This window comes from Lathyrus oleraceus, chromosome 1 (genome assembly GCF_024323335.1).
Source record: "Lathyrus oleraceus cultivar Zhongwan6 chromosome 1, CAAS_Psat_ZW6_1.0, whole genome shotgun sequence".
Classification (NCBI taxonomy): Eukaryota; Viridiplantae; Streptophyta; class Magnoliopsida; order Fabales; family Fabaceae; genus Lathyrus; species Lathyrus oleraceus.
Genome location: NC_066579.1, coordinates 106,028,568 through 106,045,978, shown reverse-complemented (window position 1 = coordinate 106,045,978; position 17,411 = coordinate 106,028,568). Strand labels below are relative to the sequence as shown.

Below are 17,411 nucleotides of genomic sequence, written 5' to 3'. Positions count from 1 at the left end.
ATTTTTTATAAAAATTTTTTATAAATTGTATTATTATATTAATATATAAAATATTTATAGTTGTGTTCGTGTCTTATAATTTTTACATTAACAGAATCCTCGTGTCCGTGTTTGTGTCATGTCCCGTGTCCGAGTCCGAGTCCGACTTCATGTATAATCCTCATGTCCGTGTTTGTGTCATGTCCCGTGTCCGTGTCCGAGTCCGACTTCATGTATCATCACTGAGTTATCACGATGAAAGGTAATTCAGCGTAATAAATTATGACTATGTAATATAGTTCTCTCAATTTTATAGTAAGTAGCTATCTATATAAACTAAGTCTAGGCATCTCAACAACAATAGAAATACAGAGTGTACTAAGTGAAATTTATTTATAATAAATTAATCTTTCTTTTTTAAAGTTTATATTTCATACAATTTATTCTTCATATACTTCTTTTTTTAAAATTTTAGTGAGAGTTGTTGATATTAGAAGTCAAATTTCTTCTATGACTCCAACAAAATCATTAACCATCTTTTTTTCATTAAGTGACATTTGATATCACTTATTAGAGAGTTCAACAAATATCAAAAATAACAATCACCCAAACTTTGCATCAATCTCCCTCCAAAATTTTAAAGCATGAAATATGTAAATCACTTTTACATGTCTAAGATTTTCTCTATGAAATAAGCACTTTACATTAAGTCAAGTTCAAATAAGCTTCACATACAATCCATTTTATATGTGAGCTTAATATTTTCATAAATCATTTAGTTTTAACTTAAAATTTCTTTCATTTTCTTTTCCTTTTTTTCATGTATCTTACTATTCATCCTTTGATGTGTAGGACTCTTAGTTCATAAATAAAACTTTATTAGATAACCATTTTTTTTAAACATTTCCATCTATTTTCTTTTCAAAAGTTTGAGTTCTATAACTTTGCAAAAGAGGTGCATTTTCTGTAGATGGTGAGTCTAGGCAACCAACGTCTTCCTTTATTTCTTCTGTTGCTTTGCCCCATAATACACCATAAAGACCAATTGAGATTATTGTGGCTCCAATTACACTACAAATTGCAGAAAGAATATACATAAATTAAAACTTTAACCACCATATAATTAAGTTGGAAAATTAGATATACTTATTTGAAATAATTTACTAGCCCAAACATGAGTCAAATGCAAAAATTGAATTATTCGCATACCTTCCAACATAAAGAGAATCACCAAGGAATATCACACCCAAGCCAACAGAAATAACAATCTGCAGTGGCTTGAATGAGGTTACATAAACAGCTCCCTTTAAGTGAATTGACCATGCAGAAACTATATTGCCTATTAACTTTCCGAAAATTGCCTGGAAAAAGAAATGTGTCATCAATAAACTGCTCAAACTTAAGAGCTTAAATTTTTTGGTCGAAGCGTTGCAGTAATTTGTAGTGTAACTTACAGTGGAAACGATGGAGATGAGTGAGAGATTTAGTCCTATCTTCCAAGCACTTGCATTTGGAACTGATAACAGAGCTACAAATGTTGATATGATGGTTGAACTAGTGGAGGTTAACAAGACTAAAGTTAGTTCATCAGGGAACTCCTTCAAGATATGTACCTGCTAATTGAATATAGCAACTGAAAAATTTAAGAACTAAATTTCTGAAGCTATGATTAAATAATATCTCTCATTTGGCGTAATACTAATCCTACCTACCTGTAAAATGTACCATAGGGAAACCAGAAAATTGTCAACAATTAGCAGAATGCCAGCAATGGCCCAACTTGAATCCACAGACTTGAAAAATTCAATTGGTTGATGAAGTGGTGAGGAATTCAAGATGGATTGTCCTTTGTAGAAAGTCAAGACAAAAGCACCTGCTATTGATGCTATGCTTCCCATAACCTTAGCATTGCTACTTCTACTCTTTATAGCTAACTTTTCCATCCTTAATAAGAGAAAAAAAATAGATTAAGATGTTTCTATAATGGTTATTGTAAATCACTCTCTAATTCCAATATAATCATTGAACCTGAAAGTGACAGCTAGAATGAAAGTGAAAGCAGGTACGAGATTAGCAATTGCTGAAGCAAGTGTTGGAGAACTGTAATTAATACTAATATACTCCAGAATCTGAGATGCACATCTGCATAACAGCACCATACAATTCCAAAACATGAAACACAAATCATCACAAGCATATAATTAACATCAATACTACATATAAGGCCATTTTGTCATTACCCTATTGCCCCAAGAAGCAAACTTTTGCATATAATGGAGAAACTCAGTGGAGTAAGAATCACTCTTGATCTGCAAAAAGATTTAGTTTGATGAAATCACTAAATTATACGAATGTTTGTTTATGAAATTGAAATATTGCGATAAATGAAGAATTGTGAACCTTCTAGTGAAAAGAGTGATAGGGAGAAGAACAAAAGTACCAAGAGCATAAGCATATGCAACAAAGACATGATTGTTCATTCCTTCAAGTGTTGCTGCTTTGAACAAAGTGAGTAAACCCATCACAATACATTCAAAGCTTATAATCACAATAACCGGTAGAATATCCATGTAAAAAGACCATCTTCTTCTCATCTTTTCTTTTCTGTCACCACAATCACAAATTTTTTTGAAGTTCAGAATTTCTGTGATATTATTTTATGATAAGGTTTTAATTTTGATTATTTTATGAAACAAGAATAGAAAAATCTCAAACTTTTCTTAAAATATCATATACTAGTAGGTCCTTTTACATTAAATACTTGGTCCCTTGATAGCAATATACCATAAATTGGTGGGTGAGTGAACATCTTGCTAATAATCATAACTTGAGGACCTTTTTGAAATTATATCATATTTTTTAACTAATTTTATTATGTATTTTTTCTTTTTTATTATTTTCTTAATCATGTATTTATTTTTATTTTATTGCTTTCTGTATAATAAATAAACTTATAATCTTGTATTAAATTTTTAGAGTACGATCACACGTAATACATTTCCATTCTTACAGCTTTATTCAACACTAACTTAATTTTAAAAAAAGTGTATCTTAATTAGATTATAATATAATGTTAAAATGACAACGAGATGATAAATTGCAATTCAATAAAGACAACTTTTTTTATAAAATTCAATTTTATCTTTTGTATAAGTAAACTTGCATTAGAAAAAAGCACAAGGGATACTTTAAGCCTTACAATGCAAAAGAGGAAATAAAACTAAGCAACAAAACTGCAACAAAAACAATAAAGGACGGAAAACACGGAAACCTCAAGCCAAACACAAAAAGGCAGGTTCATAAAAGCAAGAAAAAAAAGATGGAAACAACACTCGAAACAAATGATCGGGAGAAGGAAAATTCCTTAGTATAAAAAAAGTGATATGATCCATGTTGAAAATCCCCCAAAATCTATGGAGAATTTCAATCAATCTTGATGAACAAAATTGTTATTACCCACACAATAGCAATGAAAAGAGAAGAACAAAAGAGAAAGAAATAGTGTAAAGAACGATGAAAAAGAAGAGTAATAAAATTCTGCAGAGTTTTTCTCTGCCCACAAACTGTGGAAAACTTCTTATTCACTTTACAACTACAAAATATTGTGAATACAATGTTAAGAATACTTTATTCACTTCATTACAAAAATAAGGGTTACTCCCTCTATTTATAGATTTAGGTTAACTTGGACCTCAAGTCAAAGCCCAAAACTATAAAAGCACAAAACTATAAAAGCACAAAATAGCTAACACTACTAAAATAGGCATAAGTCGAAATCTTGTGGGAAGCAACATGCTTCAACACTTCGACACACTAACACAACTCAACACACTAGGTGGTTTGACACTTCCTTGCTCTGTCGAGCAACCTGCTTCGACACAAGGAATTACAATTCAACAATCCAACAATCAATCTTACTTAGAGCACACAAGCTTCCCTTTAATCCTAGCAGTCTCAAGCTAGATTATTTTGCAAGAGAAACAATCTCGTATGAACCTTTCATACCTTATTGAAATAAGGTGACATTCCATATTAGCCAAATCACTCTAACTACAGTTGACCACAAAAGAAGCCAGTAACTTCTTTTAGCCCTGCCACGGAGTTGCAAATCAAAATATAACATGTGGTTTGAAGTTGACTCAGCATCCGAAAGAACAAACTTGCACATTCCAAACTGTGGCACCTCAAAAAATGAGAGCACGACTTAGCGAAGCGCAATCGCACGCTCGCATGATGGACTAAACAGAGTCGTTATCGAACTTTATTTATTCCTAAAAATAAAAGGGGAAATATCGATAAAACCCAAGAAAGAACGACAATGATTATGATCGTCGCAATCAAATCAGGGTTCGGGACTCGATTACACAAGGGGGAGGTATTAACACCCCTCACGTCCGTTGTACTCAACGGGAACCGTTAGGTTAGTTGTGCACGTTAGTGTTAGCTTAGAAATGTTATGTTTCTCAAGTTATTATGAGGGAAAGAATAATAGGATCGAAAGAAAAGAGAAGATGTTTTTGGATTTTGAAACGAAAGGGACTAAACCTAAGTTTTTTTATTAATGGGCTTGACAAGATTTACAAATCCTGCTCCTACGTATCTCCGGGTGCAATAGAGAACTCAAGGCTTACGTGGTTCTGGGTAGAAAATATTTGTTTGTTGGTCGATTTTAGCGAAAGCTATATTGTATTAATCGACAAAAAACATTGTTTTACCCAAAACAGATGAAGAGCAGACGTATACATCCCGTCGAATGGATTTACAAATCAACATTCGGAAAAACGTGACGTATATCTTTCGCATCATTTTAAGATACAATATCTTTCGTTTATATATTAAAAAAATAAATACAATATCTTTCGCATCATAAAAATAAATACAATATCGTCGTGCGAAAGATCAGGATTTGGATGAAACATTGATTCGCATCATTTTAAGATACAATATCTTTCGTTTATGAAAAAAAATCCTGATCAATCGCACGACGGTAATAAAAAGAGTTTGATTGGTTTAATGTATTTTTGGGCTTGAAAGACGAGTATTTATGACTTGCAAGTTCTTACAACTTGGGTCTAATACTCGGGACTACGTCTGGACCTTTCACCCAAGTAATATTTTTCTTCCAATTTTATTAAGAAAAGAAGTTTGAATATTTACAAGTGTTTTTGAGAGAAAGACGAACACTTATGTCTTACAAGCTCTTACAACTTGGGCCTAACACTCGGGACTACGTCTGGAACTTTCACCCAGGTAATCTTTTTCTTCCAATTTTATTAAGAAAATAAGTTTGAATATTTACAAGTGTTTTTGAGGGAAAGACGAACACTTATGGCTTACAAGTTCTTACAACTTGGGCCTAATATTCAGAATTACGACTGGATATTTCATCCAGGTAATCTTTTTCTTCCAACTTACTTACGAAAATGGTTTGAATATTGAGGTGTTTTAAAGAGAAGATGAATACTTATGGCTTGCAAGCTCTTACAACTTGAGCCTAATATCCGGGATTACTACAGGATATTTCATCCAAGGTAATCTTTTTCTTCAGATTCTCTTATGAAAATGATTTGAAGTCATTTGAGGGTAATTGAAATGCAGACAAGTAAATGCGAGCACGCAAAAAGAAAATAGCCCATTGTAAGAAGGCCCAAGAGTAAGTCACGGGACCGAAAGTCAATCGAAATCGAGAGTAGACTGAATTTAGCTCTAAGCTAACTTAGAGTGGATTCATGTAAGAATCACTCTATAAGAAGTTGAACAACAATCTATTTGTCCAAGCGATTTTCAAAAGCTAAATTGAATTTTAACTCCAAGATCGCAACGACAAACAAAGCAACAATCAAACACATTATTATTATTACAATTGTGTCACATTTTTCACATCCACTAAAAATAATTGAAAAATAAAAAGATAAACACAACACACACGCGTTACCCATAATGAATATGCATGGTTACAGAATCGAAATAAAACTATAATAAAATAAAATACGAAAAGAATATTAACTATATATATATATATATATATATATATATATATATATATATATATATATATATATATATATATATATATATATATATATATATATATATATATATATATATATATAACTAAAAACTAAGACTATATATGTATATATCTAACTAAAACATTACGGTATATATAAGTAAAACATCGTAGGAATGTATACTATATAAGTAAAACATAACATTAAATATTATATAACTCATAAAAAACAAAATCATATAAAAACAAAAAAATTATTTATGTTTATATACTTAAATCGAAAAATATATAATTTAAAAAAAGGTATATATTATATATAAAACTAAAAAAACAAAACTCTATATATAACAACAACAAAAATGGAAATATATATATATATATATATATATATATATATATATATATATATATATATATATATATATATATATATATATATATATAACTCAAAAAAGCATTAGTATATAACTTTAGAATTTGTATATATATATCAAAACCAGAAATATATGTTTCTTAAAATAAACAGTGTATAAAAAAATCAAATATAAAATTACAAAATCAATGTCCATATGTAAAAAGATATATATATATATATATATATATATATATATATATAACTTAAAAAAGTATTTATATATTAAAAAAAATAAAAGATAGTAAGTATAAGAAACATGTATGAAAAAATCAATATCCATATGTAAAAGGCAAAATATATATATATATATATATATATATATATATATATATATATATATATATATATATATATATATATATATATATATATATATATATAACTTAAAAAAGTATTTATATATTAAAAAATAAAAGATAGTAAGTATAAGAAGCATTATCTATGCAAAAATAAAATTTCAAAATACCACATATGAAGCTCAACACAAAATAAAACAAAATGTGGTATATATAGATATGAATGATGAGATATTTTTATTGAGTTAAAAAAGATAATTGAGGGAGATATGAAGTAGGTGAATGTGAAGAGGAAGTATTATTTTTGTGAAGTGGAATAAGAGAAACATGTGGTAGCAGGTTTTGTGTGTAAAAAGTGGAAGGTAGCAGGTTTTGTGTGTAAAAAGTGGAAGGAAGAGTAGTGTGTATGATTTGTAGTGAAGATGAATATTATTGAGAGAAAATGAAATTGGATTTTAAAGGTGGAGTAGAGGTTATGCTATGTGAGTGAATTACATTAAGAAAAAATTTGCTTCCAAAAAAACTGAGAGAGGGATTGGGCGGTTGAAATGGGGTGGCACTTATCGGTGTGTGGTTGGTTTTCTCTCTCCCTTTCTTTCACCCTTTCTTTCAGTAACATCTTATATATATATAAATGGAAATATGGTTTACTTATTTTAATAAAATTCCATTATTGCCCTAATGAGTAAAAATAGTGAAAAAAAATGAGTTTTAAGAAAATAATTAATTAAAATAATTAAAATTAAGTAAAATAAAGCATAGACAATTCTACTTATTTTTTATGAATATGTTGATAAAAGGATAAAAATAAAAAGACTCAAAATGAATAAAAATCGAACACAAAAGTGCTCGAAAAATTAAAATGAATGCACCAAAATGATCAGTGCGAAATAAACTTATTGGAAAAATATAGCGTTTCTTTTAATTTTGAAATAAATTTTGACCGGTTAAACAGGCTCAAGCTGATCAAAAAGTGGCCAAAAAATTAGCTGGAAAATAAATCGAGCATACCAGATTAAACTACGCAAAACGTAGATTAATAAAGTTGATGTCTGGAAGCTTGATTTTAAAATTTTCCGCCCACTGATTTGACGCACATCTGTCGATTAATTCAACTGGTTTGCCTGTAGATCCGAAAAAATTATTTCGACTGATATTCTAGGCACTATGCGGTATGGAATGCATGGTATGCTATGTAGATATGCAATAGCTATGATGAATGTATTGAATTAGTGATTCAGGGTCAAAATTGGGGTGTGACAGTTGCCCCTATTTAAGTATCTTCAACATGAGAATACGAAGCAGTACACTCTTCATATGATCATAGTGGGAGATAGTTAAATACTAAGAAGACCCGGATTTTGATCCTGAAATGCAAATGATATGATATGATATGAGATGCTATGAATGTATGAATGACTCGTTTTTGTTTTTAGTTTGCTAGGGATATGATCAGACATAAGATAAACCCTAGCATGATGCTTTATAATGGATGCAGAATGAAACAAAGATTTATGCGATAATGATGGAAACATGTGGTAAAAGTGGCCCATAGAAAAAAAAAAGGTAGAAATTCAATGGGGATAACAATCCTGCTGGAGGAAAGACAACTGAGGAATATGCAAAGAGATTTTAACAACAGGTTCATACATGACCTGACAACATTGGAATATTAAAAGACTTTTTAACAACAGGTTCAAACATCATCTGACAACACTTAAATATTCAAAGAGTTCTCAATTAACAGGGTCATACATGACTTGACATCATTAGGGAACATTTAAAGAATGTTTGAACATCTGGTTCAGACATTGATCTGATGACAACCTGAATATCTAGGAAAGTTTAGTCAATAAGTTCATACATGACCTAACAACACTGGAAAAAATCAAAGAATCCCATCAATAGGTTTATACATGACCTGACCATTGGAATATTCAAAGAGTTTCAATAACAGGTTCGAACATGACCTGATAATGTTGGGGGGATATCAAAAGGTTCCATCAACAAGTTCAAACATGACCTGACAATACTGGAAAACATACAAAGAAAGTTTCATCAACAAGCTCATACATGATCTGACATCGTTGGAATATACAAAGCATTTCAACAACAGGTTCAGACATGACCTGTCAATACTTAGAAAATTCAAAGCGTTTAAATAGCAGGTTCAGACATGACATGACAATACTAGAAAATCTAAGAAAGTTTAATCAATAAGTTGATACATGACCTCAACATTAGGATATACCAAGAAAGTTTCACTCACAGGTTCATACATGACCTGACAACACTTGGTAAAAACTAAAGTCAGATGTTCGGACATGACCTGACAACAATTGGGAAAAATCAAAGGGAGTTTTATCAATAGGTTCATACATGACCTGACGACACTGGAAAATTCAAAGAAAGTATATCCACAGGTTCATGCATGACCTGACAATTCTGGAGGTTTCACGGATATTTTAACCATAGGTTCATACGTGACCTGACAACACCAGAAAACCCAAAGAAAACTTCAACAAGTTCATACATGACCTGAGAATATTGGAAAACATACAAGACAAGTTTCATCAATAGGTTCATACATGACCTGACACTTTAGAATACATCTGATAATTCTGGAGATTTCTCATAAGAAATTCATCCGATCAAAGATTTTGGAGATTCCTAATAGGTAATTTATACAAAACAAAGATAAACGGGAGTCTTCTTATAAGTAGATCATCCACGTAAAAGGCTACGATGATTCTTTACAAAGAAATCAAACAAAACAAACATCATTGAAGTTTTCTAACACGAAAAACCTCCAAGCTTCTGGGAATTCCTCAAGATGATGATTCATACATGACTTTCATGGAACCATCAGGAAAGACAGGGTAATCAAACTCTCTGTACGTGCCAACAATAATTGGACTTTGGCCGTAAGCAATGGATTACAACCAACTTTTAATGGATTTTACCAACAACAATTGGACTTTAACCGTAAACAATGGATTACAACCTAGCTTTTAACGGATAGGTTCCAATAAAAATTGGACTCCGACCGTAAGTAATGGATTACAACCAACTTTTAACATATTTTTCCAACAACAATTGGACTTTGACCGTAAGCAATGGATTACAACCTAGCTTTTAACGGATAAGTGCCAACAACAATTGGACTTTGACCACATAAGTAACGGATTACAACCAGATTTTAACGGATTTTGCCAACAACAATTGGACTTGACCGAGGGTATTAGTAAAATAATTACTGGCTACAACGGAGTTTGCCAGCAACAACTGGACTTGAAACGATGTTAGCGACAACTAAACTTCATATATCAATTACGATTGTATTTACAAACGGAGTGACAATGACGCCAACGACAATTGGGGTTAAAATGAGTTCTTGTAACAACTGAGCTTAGAATAATGCTAGCGACATCTTGATTTTAAGAGACACCAATGAACCTTGAAATAATGCTAGGGAATGGCATAGGGGTTCTGGAAGTGCGTCAAAACAAAAATGACATGCTCGAGAATTCATCGGAGAGTAAAGTAAATGAAATCAGGAAATGCATCAGAATTACAAGTGAATATTTGGAAATACATCAGATAACAGACACATTCGACATTACCTTGAGGAAATTCTGAAAATACATCAAAATACAAGACAGACATATTCGAGAGTACATCAGATATGTGGGGAAACACTTGGAAATACATCAAACAAGTTATGTAAATACATCAATAAACGAAGGAGTAATCCGGAAATTCATTGGATAATCCCCAAAAGGAAATGAACCTCATGGACAAAATTGCCAACTGAGTTGGACTTGAAAATGACTGCAAAAATCGGATGATGGTTTAAGAGCACCAAAGACAAACTAGAATTAGAGGTCAAAGGATATAGGATCAACAACAAGACCTGGGTCAATGCAAAATGAGCACGAAGTACATTCCGGCTATGCATGATTTGAATTTCTTTTTATGCATGATATATGAATGATCATGATATAAAAATGCTGACACCTTAGTGGACTGGGAGTTGTAGAGGCTTTTTATGGAGATCATGATTCTTAAACACCAAGAACTCAACCAAATATATGTGATAGATATTGTCAAAGAATAATTCTATCAATCTTGGCAGCCATAACTTAGCCAAATGGATCCTTTCGAAGGATTAATGAACCGTACTATCATAATTTTCGGGCACTCGTCTCAAACTCAATACTTGTTGATGTATAGCAGAATTTGTTTGAGCAGTTTGAAAGCATGAAAGGGGTCTGCCCCTCTGTGGCTCATCTTGCCCCAGTCTGTTGGGTCTTTGAAAGTGTTCACCTTGAAAGTGAGTTTTAAATAGCTTGACATGAGATGATATCGAGATGGCTTGCCCCAAGTGTCTGAAACTTGCAGTGGTCTTCCCCTGATTAACCAAATCTTGGAACGATAGACTTTTGATTGACTGTCCTTGGCTTGTTGGACTCAGTGAGCTTCTGAGGTGGCTTGCCCCTGTCTGAGTCTTGAAGCAAATTACTCTTGGCTAGATGACCCTTAGGGTGATTGGCTCGGATTGACCGATACTCAAAGCAATTTGCCCCTGACTGGACTTTTTTCACTTTATCAAGTTCTTCAACTGTATATTGTTGGAATTTCTTTGATGCTAAATGTTGACTTGCAAATAAGATTGTTCATTCAAAAATGGTAATTTTAATGCAATGCTTATGCAAAAAAAAATTGAAATAAAAATTTATTGAGATGAACGGGTGAAATACAGTGAAGGAGTCACTAATAAGAACACGATGATGATCTAGTCATTCACACTATCCAAGTTGGTATGATCAAATGATTAACAAAAATCGTTTGGAGTCAGGTAAACACAACCTTGTTATAGTATGCTTTCAAAATAGACCATGTCTCAATTAGGTCTTTTAAGGGTTGTAACGTGGCCTGGTTCATGGTTTGTTTTTTTTTTAAAAAGGATATAAGGCTCAAAATTTAATTTTTACCCACCCCTTCTTCTTGATGATCTCCAGTTCCTAAGTTCAGTTAATTCGATACACGCATTCAACTTCCAAGAGGATTCGAAGGTTGATGGGGATTCAAGACGAATTTTCTTCAAATGACAGTCACCTTATTTTGCTTTATTTTGTTGAGAATTTGAGGACCCATTTTTTTGTTTTTCTTTATCCCTAATTTTGCTTGGATCACTTCTTTGAAGCTTTCGGTCCATCGGGATGCCCTAACTTTTGCCTAGGTCATTTTGTGGTATTTGACTTAGCGGACTTTTTTCCTTTTTTTTGAAAGGTGTTGACTGTCATGTTATTGATACCTTCTTTGTTCTACAATCTCAAGCATAATGACTAAATCCTTGACATTTGTAACACTGCACCTCCTTCATGTCAACTTTCTTCCCCCAAATACTTGTTGCCCATTCATTTATTAGTTAATCAAAGTGATTCTTTGAATTCTTGCTTGACTTCTCATCATTAGCAAGATTCTTTCTCTGTTTCACCTTTTCTTTTCCAAACTTCTTGGTGAATCTTGCTTGCAAATTTTATTCCGTCACCTTCTCCCTTTTTTGAGTTCCTTTGCTTCAGTCTCATCTCATGAGTCTCTAATTAAGCTTGAAGTTCTTATAACATCATCTCACCTGAGTTCTTGGACTCTTCAATAGACATTATAATGTAACCAAAATTTGCATTCAGAGACCTTAACATTTTCTCAGTCTTCTTCTAATCATTGATCGATTCACCACACCTCTTCATCTGGTTCGTGAGTAACACTAATATTGAGAAGAAATCAGCAACCAATTCATCTTCATATGTGTTATCTCAAATTGCTTTCTCAACGTCTACAACTTCACCCTCTTCAGTTTTTCATCTCTGCCATACAAATTCTTCAACTTGTCGCACACATTGATGAATCAAGAAAACGGTTTTTCTATCTTTCTTCCTTTGTTTCTTATGCACAACCTTTTGAACATTATTTGCATTCGCTTCCAATTCAAGTACTCCATCAGTCACAATTTCAGCCACATCTTTAAATTTGAAGATGCCATTTATTTAAGTAATCCACCTCTCGTAGTTCTCGCATTTGAGAACTGATAGATTCGCCGGAAATTACTTTGATGTCGTATTACCATTTGCCATTATATATTCTCTCTGAATCGCCATCGAACTCGTTGATATCAATTTGTTGAAACAATTAGGATTTTCAAGAAGAAGAAGAAGAACATCAATATTTATATATATAAACAACCAAAACACAATTCATTAACTATGGTATTCGACTCTATGGAATACATGCTTACAAATTTCGACACTTATGATAAATACAACATCGAATACATGTTGTCATGTTGTCTATTAAACATTAAATTATTAGCTTCTAACAATTTAAACACTTTAATAAGCTTCACTTACAATCCATTTTTATATATCAACTTAATATTTTCATATATCATTTGGTTTTACTTTATATGTCTTCATTTCCTTTTTTTTTAATGCTTTGATGTGTAGGGCTTTTAGTTCATAAATAAATTTTGATTTGATAACAATATTTTTATACATTTCCATCTATTTTATTTTCGAAAGATTAAGTCCTATAACTTTGCAATAGAGGCACATTTTCTGTAGATGATGAATCTAGGAAACCAACATCTTCCTCTATCTCTTCTGTTGCTTTGCCCCACAATACACCATAAAGGCCAATTGAGATTATTGTGGCTCCAATTATACTACAAATTGCACGAAAAATATACATAAGTTAACACTTTAACCACCATATAATTATGTTGGAAAATTTAATATACTTATTTGAAATAATTTACTATCCCAAACATGACTTAAATGCAAATATTGAATTATTTGCATACCTTCCAACATAAAGAGAATCACCAAGGAATATCACACCCAAGCCAACAGAAATAACAATTTGGAGTGGCATGAATGAGGTTACATAAACAGCTCCCTTTAAGTTAATTGACCATGCAGAAACTGTATTGCCTACTAACTTTCCAAAAATTGCCTGGAAAAAGAAACGTCTCATCAATAAACTGCTCAAACTTAAGAGCTTATACTTTTTGGTCGAAGCTTAGCAGTAATTTGCAGTACAACTTACAGAGGAAACAATGGAGATGAGTGAGAGATTTAGTCCTATTTTCCAAGCACTTGCATTTGAAACTGATAACAAAGCTACAACTGTTGATATGACAGTTGCACTTATGGTGTATAACAAGACTAAACTTAGTTCATCTGGAAACTCTTTCAAGATATGTACCTGCTAATTGAATATAGCAATTTAGAACTAAATTTTTGAAGCTATTATTAAATAATATCTCTCATTTTGCACAATACTAATTCTACCTACCTGTAAAATATACCATAGAGAAACCAGAAAATAGTCCACTATTAGCATAATGCCAGCAATGGCCCAACCTGAATCCACTGACTTGAGAAATTCATTTGATTGATGAAGTGATGAGGAATTCAAGATGGATTTTCCTTCGTAGAAAGTCAAGACAAAAGCACCTGCTATTGATATTATGCTTCCCATTACTTTGGCATTACTACTTCTACTCTTTATAGTTAACTTTTCCATCCTTAATAAGAGAAAAAAATAGATTAAGATGTTTCTATAGTGGTTATTGTAAATCACTGCCTAATTCTAATATAATGATCAAACCTGAAAGTGACAGCTAGCATGAAAGTGAAAGCAGGTACCATATTACTAATTGCTGAAGCAAGTGTTGGAGAACTATAATTAATACTAATATACCCCAAACTCTGAGATCCACATCTGCATAAGAGCACCATACAATTCCAAAAGAACACAAAATCATCATATACAAAAGGCCTTGATACTATACAATCACAGTTGTTAAGTTAAGTATAAGGCCAATTTTCAATTACCCTATTGCCCCAAGAAGCAAACTTTTGCATATTATGGAGAAACTCAGTGGAACAGGAACCACTCTTGATCTGCAAAGAGACATGAAAACAAAACATGAAATTTTTTGTCAAGTGAAGTAGTATAAGTACTAAGTGCGTGTTTGGAATCATGTTGAAACTTCAAAGCATAGATTTTGTCGAAATCTCAATAACATGTTGTAATTCTGTCAAACTCACCGTCAATCTAAACATGCACTAAATTATAATATTGAAAAAAATGAAGAATTGTGAACCTTCTGGTGAAAAGAGTGACAGGGAGAAGAACCAAAGTACCAAGAGCATAAGCATAAGCAATAAAGACATGATTGTTCATTCCTTCAAGTGTTGCTGCTTTGAACAAAGTGAGTAAACCCATGTCAATACATTCATTGCCTATAATCACAACAACCGGCAGAAAATCCATATAAAAAGACCATCTTCTTCTCATCTTTTCTGTCACAAGAATCACTAACTATTTTCAAGTTCTTCTGCAAGATGTTTTTGGATGATGAGGTTTTGATTATAACTATCTTTTGAAACAAAAACCAAAATGAAAGTTCTCTTATACTACAACCAATGATTGACAAAATATCTCAAAGTTTTCTTAAGATATCCTTTATTAGTAGTGGCACATTTAACGATACAAAATTAGGCCTAGATGGGTCCATGATAGCAATATATTCCATAGTCATTCTATAGTTTTGTCTTTTAAATTATTTAATTTCATTGGTCAATTGATGGTACCAAAAGAAATGAAAAATAAATGTACAAAAATAGAAATACATCGCTATGACGGCAGCTTAGTTAGTAACTATAAGTAGACATTAGAGTGCGGTTAAAATCTGCTACTACTATTTTTTTAAGAGATGAAGTTTCAATCCCTACTACACTACTAAAAAATGTAGTATAAATTAAAGAAAAATATATATTTATACAAAATTGTCTTTATGGCATTTGAGTGAGTGAATTTCTGATTAATAATCATGATTTGAGGACTTTTTGAAATATTATTATTTTAGTATATACAAAAGTACACTTTAAAGTCCCAAATTAATTTAGTGGTTTATTTTTAAAAGTTTGTTTTTAATCTTTCTTCATTAGTTCATTAAATCGAAATATTTTCATTAACAAATTAAGTTGGGGTAAAAAATAAATTAAGTAGCATACTATATTATGAAAGATGTTAGGATGATGGACCAATTTTAGACAATTTTAAACAATTTAAATAGTTAAATTAAAAATACTTCAGTTTTTAAAGATGAATCTCCGGATACAACTCAATACACACATTTTATTTTTAAATCAGATCTCAATTTTATAAATAAATTTATTCCAAAAATATATCTTCAGAAAATTTTCAAAAATGTATTTCAAAAATAACAATGTTAACTTTCTCCACTAACACATGCATCACTACTTTCTACAAGATTTATTTTGATTTATTTTTTCAACTAGTTTTAAATAATTCTTTTAATATTTATATTGATTTAATATGAAATAATAGTTATACAACTATATTTTTAAATAGACATATTTATGGGTATTTTTGCGTTTATTTTTTATAATAAAAAGAAGATTTATTATATTAATATGGTATCACAAATGAATTATCTATCACATTGAATATCATATCAATTTTAATTCCATAACGGTATTTAATTATTGTGATATTAAATAATTTTATAGAGTTGTTTAGATAATTTAATTATTATACTATTTAAGAATCATCATAACAGTATTTAATTTTTAAAACTTAAATTATCATACTAAATTATCACGATAAATAATAGTATTTAATTATAAAAAATAAATGCAAAAAGCTACGACGTTAAATAAGAGTTGTTAAGAAGGTAGTGATGTATGTAAAAAAAATTTAAAATAATCATAATTTTTAATTTAATTTCTAAAATAATTAATTTTTCAAAAAATTTACTGGAATAATCACCTTTTCAAACACATGCGTCAGATGAACTGGCGCATCCATTTGAAAGGAAGAGGAGACGCCAGCACCGTTGGCGCATGCTTTAAAAGCAATGCATGGAGGCGTCAAGGCTGCTGGCGAATGCATGTGCTTGCGCCCATGTTTTTGGCACATGCATGTCATCACATGTGTGGTGCCTGACCCTTTGGTGCATGCAGTTTTGATACTTCTTCTATAAATAACTCGCTCTTCACTCATATTTTTCACACAACTTTTACCCTACAACACATTCTCTTTCATTCAACTTCAATCTCCTTCAAGTTTTTGAGTTCTAACCATGTCTTTTCACATTCACAAGAGAAATATCGATTTAATCTTTTCCGCCGTCGCGTCTCCAACAAAGATTCGACTTTGGAATATAGATTCGTTCGAAAATCTTAATCGGAAGTTGGACCATTGGTTAGAAGGGAAATTGATGATGGTGAAAGGATTAGAAGGATTCAATGGCTTGAGTCCACGTTCAATCAAAATGGAGAAGTGTGTGAATGGTTGGATATTAAGACTGACAGAGACGTTCGCAAGATGGTGCATAATATGTTCAAAATTGTTTTAATGGTTGTAATCGCTTAGTTATAGTAATCGAATTCTAATTGTTGTAGTTGTTTGTGTTGTTGTTTATGTAATGATATTTCCTCACAAACATATAATATGAAATAAATTTTGTTTTTTATATATAGCAAAAAAGATACATGTGAATTTATCTTATTGTGCTCGTTCCAACACTATGACAGTCAGTACAATTGTGACTTGGCTGACGGCATGAACTACATAATCTAACCATTTTGTTCGCCGTATCCATTTCGGTTCGAATACG

General features: G+C 31.4%; 2 protein-coding genes across 3 annotated transcripts; both read right to left on the bottom strand.

Moving 5' to 3' along the window:
* Window positions 1–840: 840 nt before the first annotated feature.
* Window positions 841–2,682, bottom strand: LOC127119925 (WAT1-related protein At3g28050). 2 transcript variants are annotated; one of them, XM_051050295.1, is made up of 7 exons: window positions 2,380–2,682; window positions 2,220–2,288; window positions 2,008–2,121; window positions 1,692–1,923; window positions 1,434–1,595; window positions 1,189–1,340; window positions 841–1,050 (listed from the first exon to the last, which is right to left on the bottom strand). In XM_051050295.1, exons 1-7 carry the CDS (start codon window positions 2,571–2,573, stop codon window positions 876–878), a joined length of 1,098 nt encoding a protein of 365 aa, XP_050906252.1. In that variant the 5' UTR covers window positions 2,574–2,682; the 3' UTR covers window positions 841–875. The 2 variants fall into 2 exon arrangements, with proteins under 2 accessions (XP_050906252.1, XP_050906259.1); XM_051050302.1 differs by having other exon boundaries at window positions 1,434–1,592; window positions 2,380–2,681.
* Window positions 2,683–13,077: 10,395 nt separating this feature from the next.
* Window positions 13,078–15,173, bottom strand: LOC127119964 (WAT1-related protein At3g28050). Its single transcript, XM_051050348.1, has 7 exons — window positions 14,871–15,173; window positions 14,599–14,667; window positions 14,372–14,485; window positions 14,057–14,288; window positions 13,808–13,966; window positions 13,563–13,714; window positions 13,078–13,424 (listed from the first exon to the last, which is right to left on the bottom strand). The coding sequence occupies exons 1-7, from the start codon at window positions 15,062–15,064 to the stop codon at window positions 13,283–13,285; spliced, it is 1,062 nt and encodes a 353-aa protein (XP_050906305.1). The 5' UTR covers window positions 15,065–15,173; the 3' UTR covers window positions 13,078–13,282.
* Between the last annotated feature and the right edge of the window lie 2,238 nt (window positions 15,174–17,411).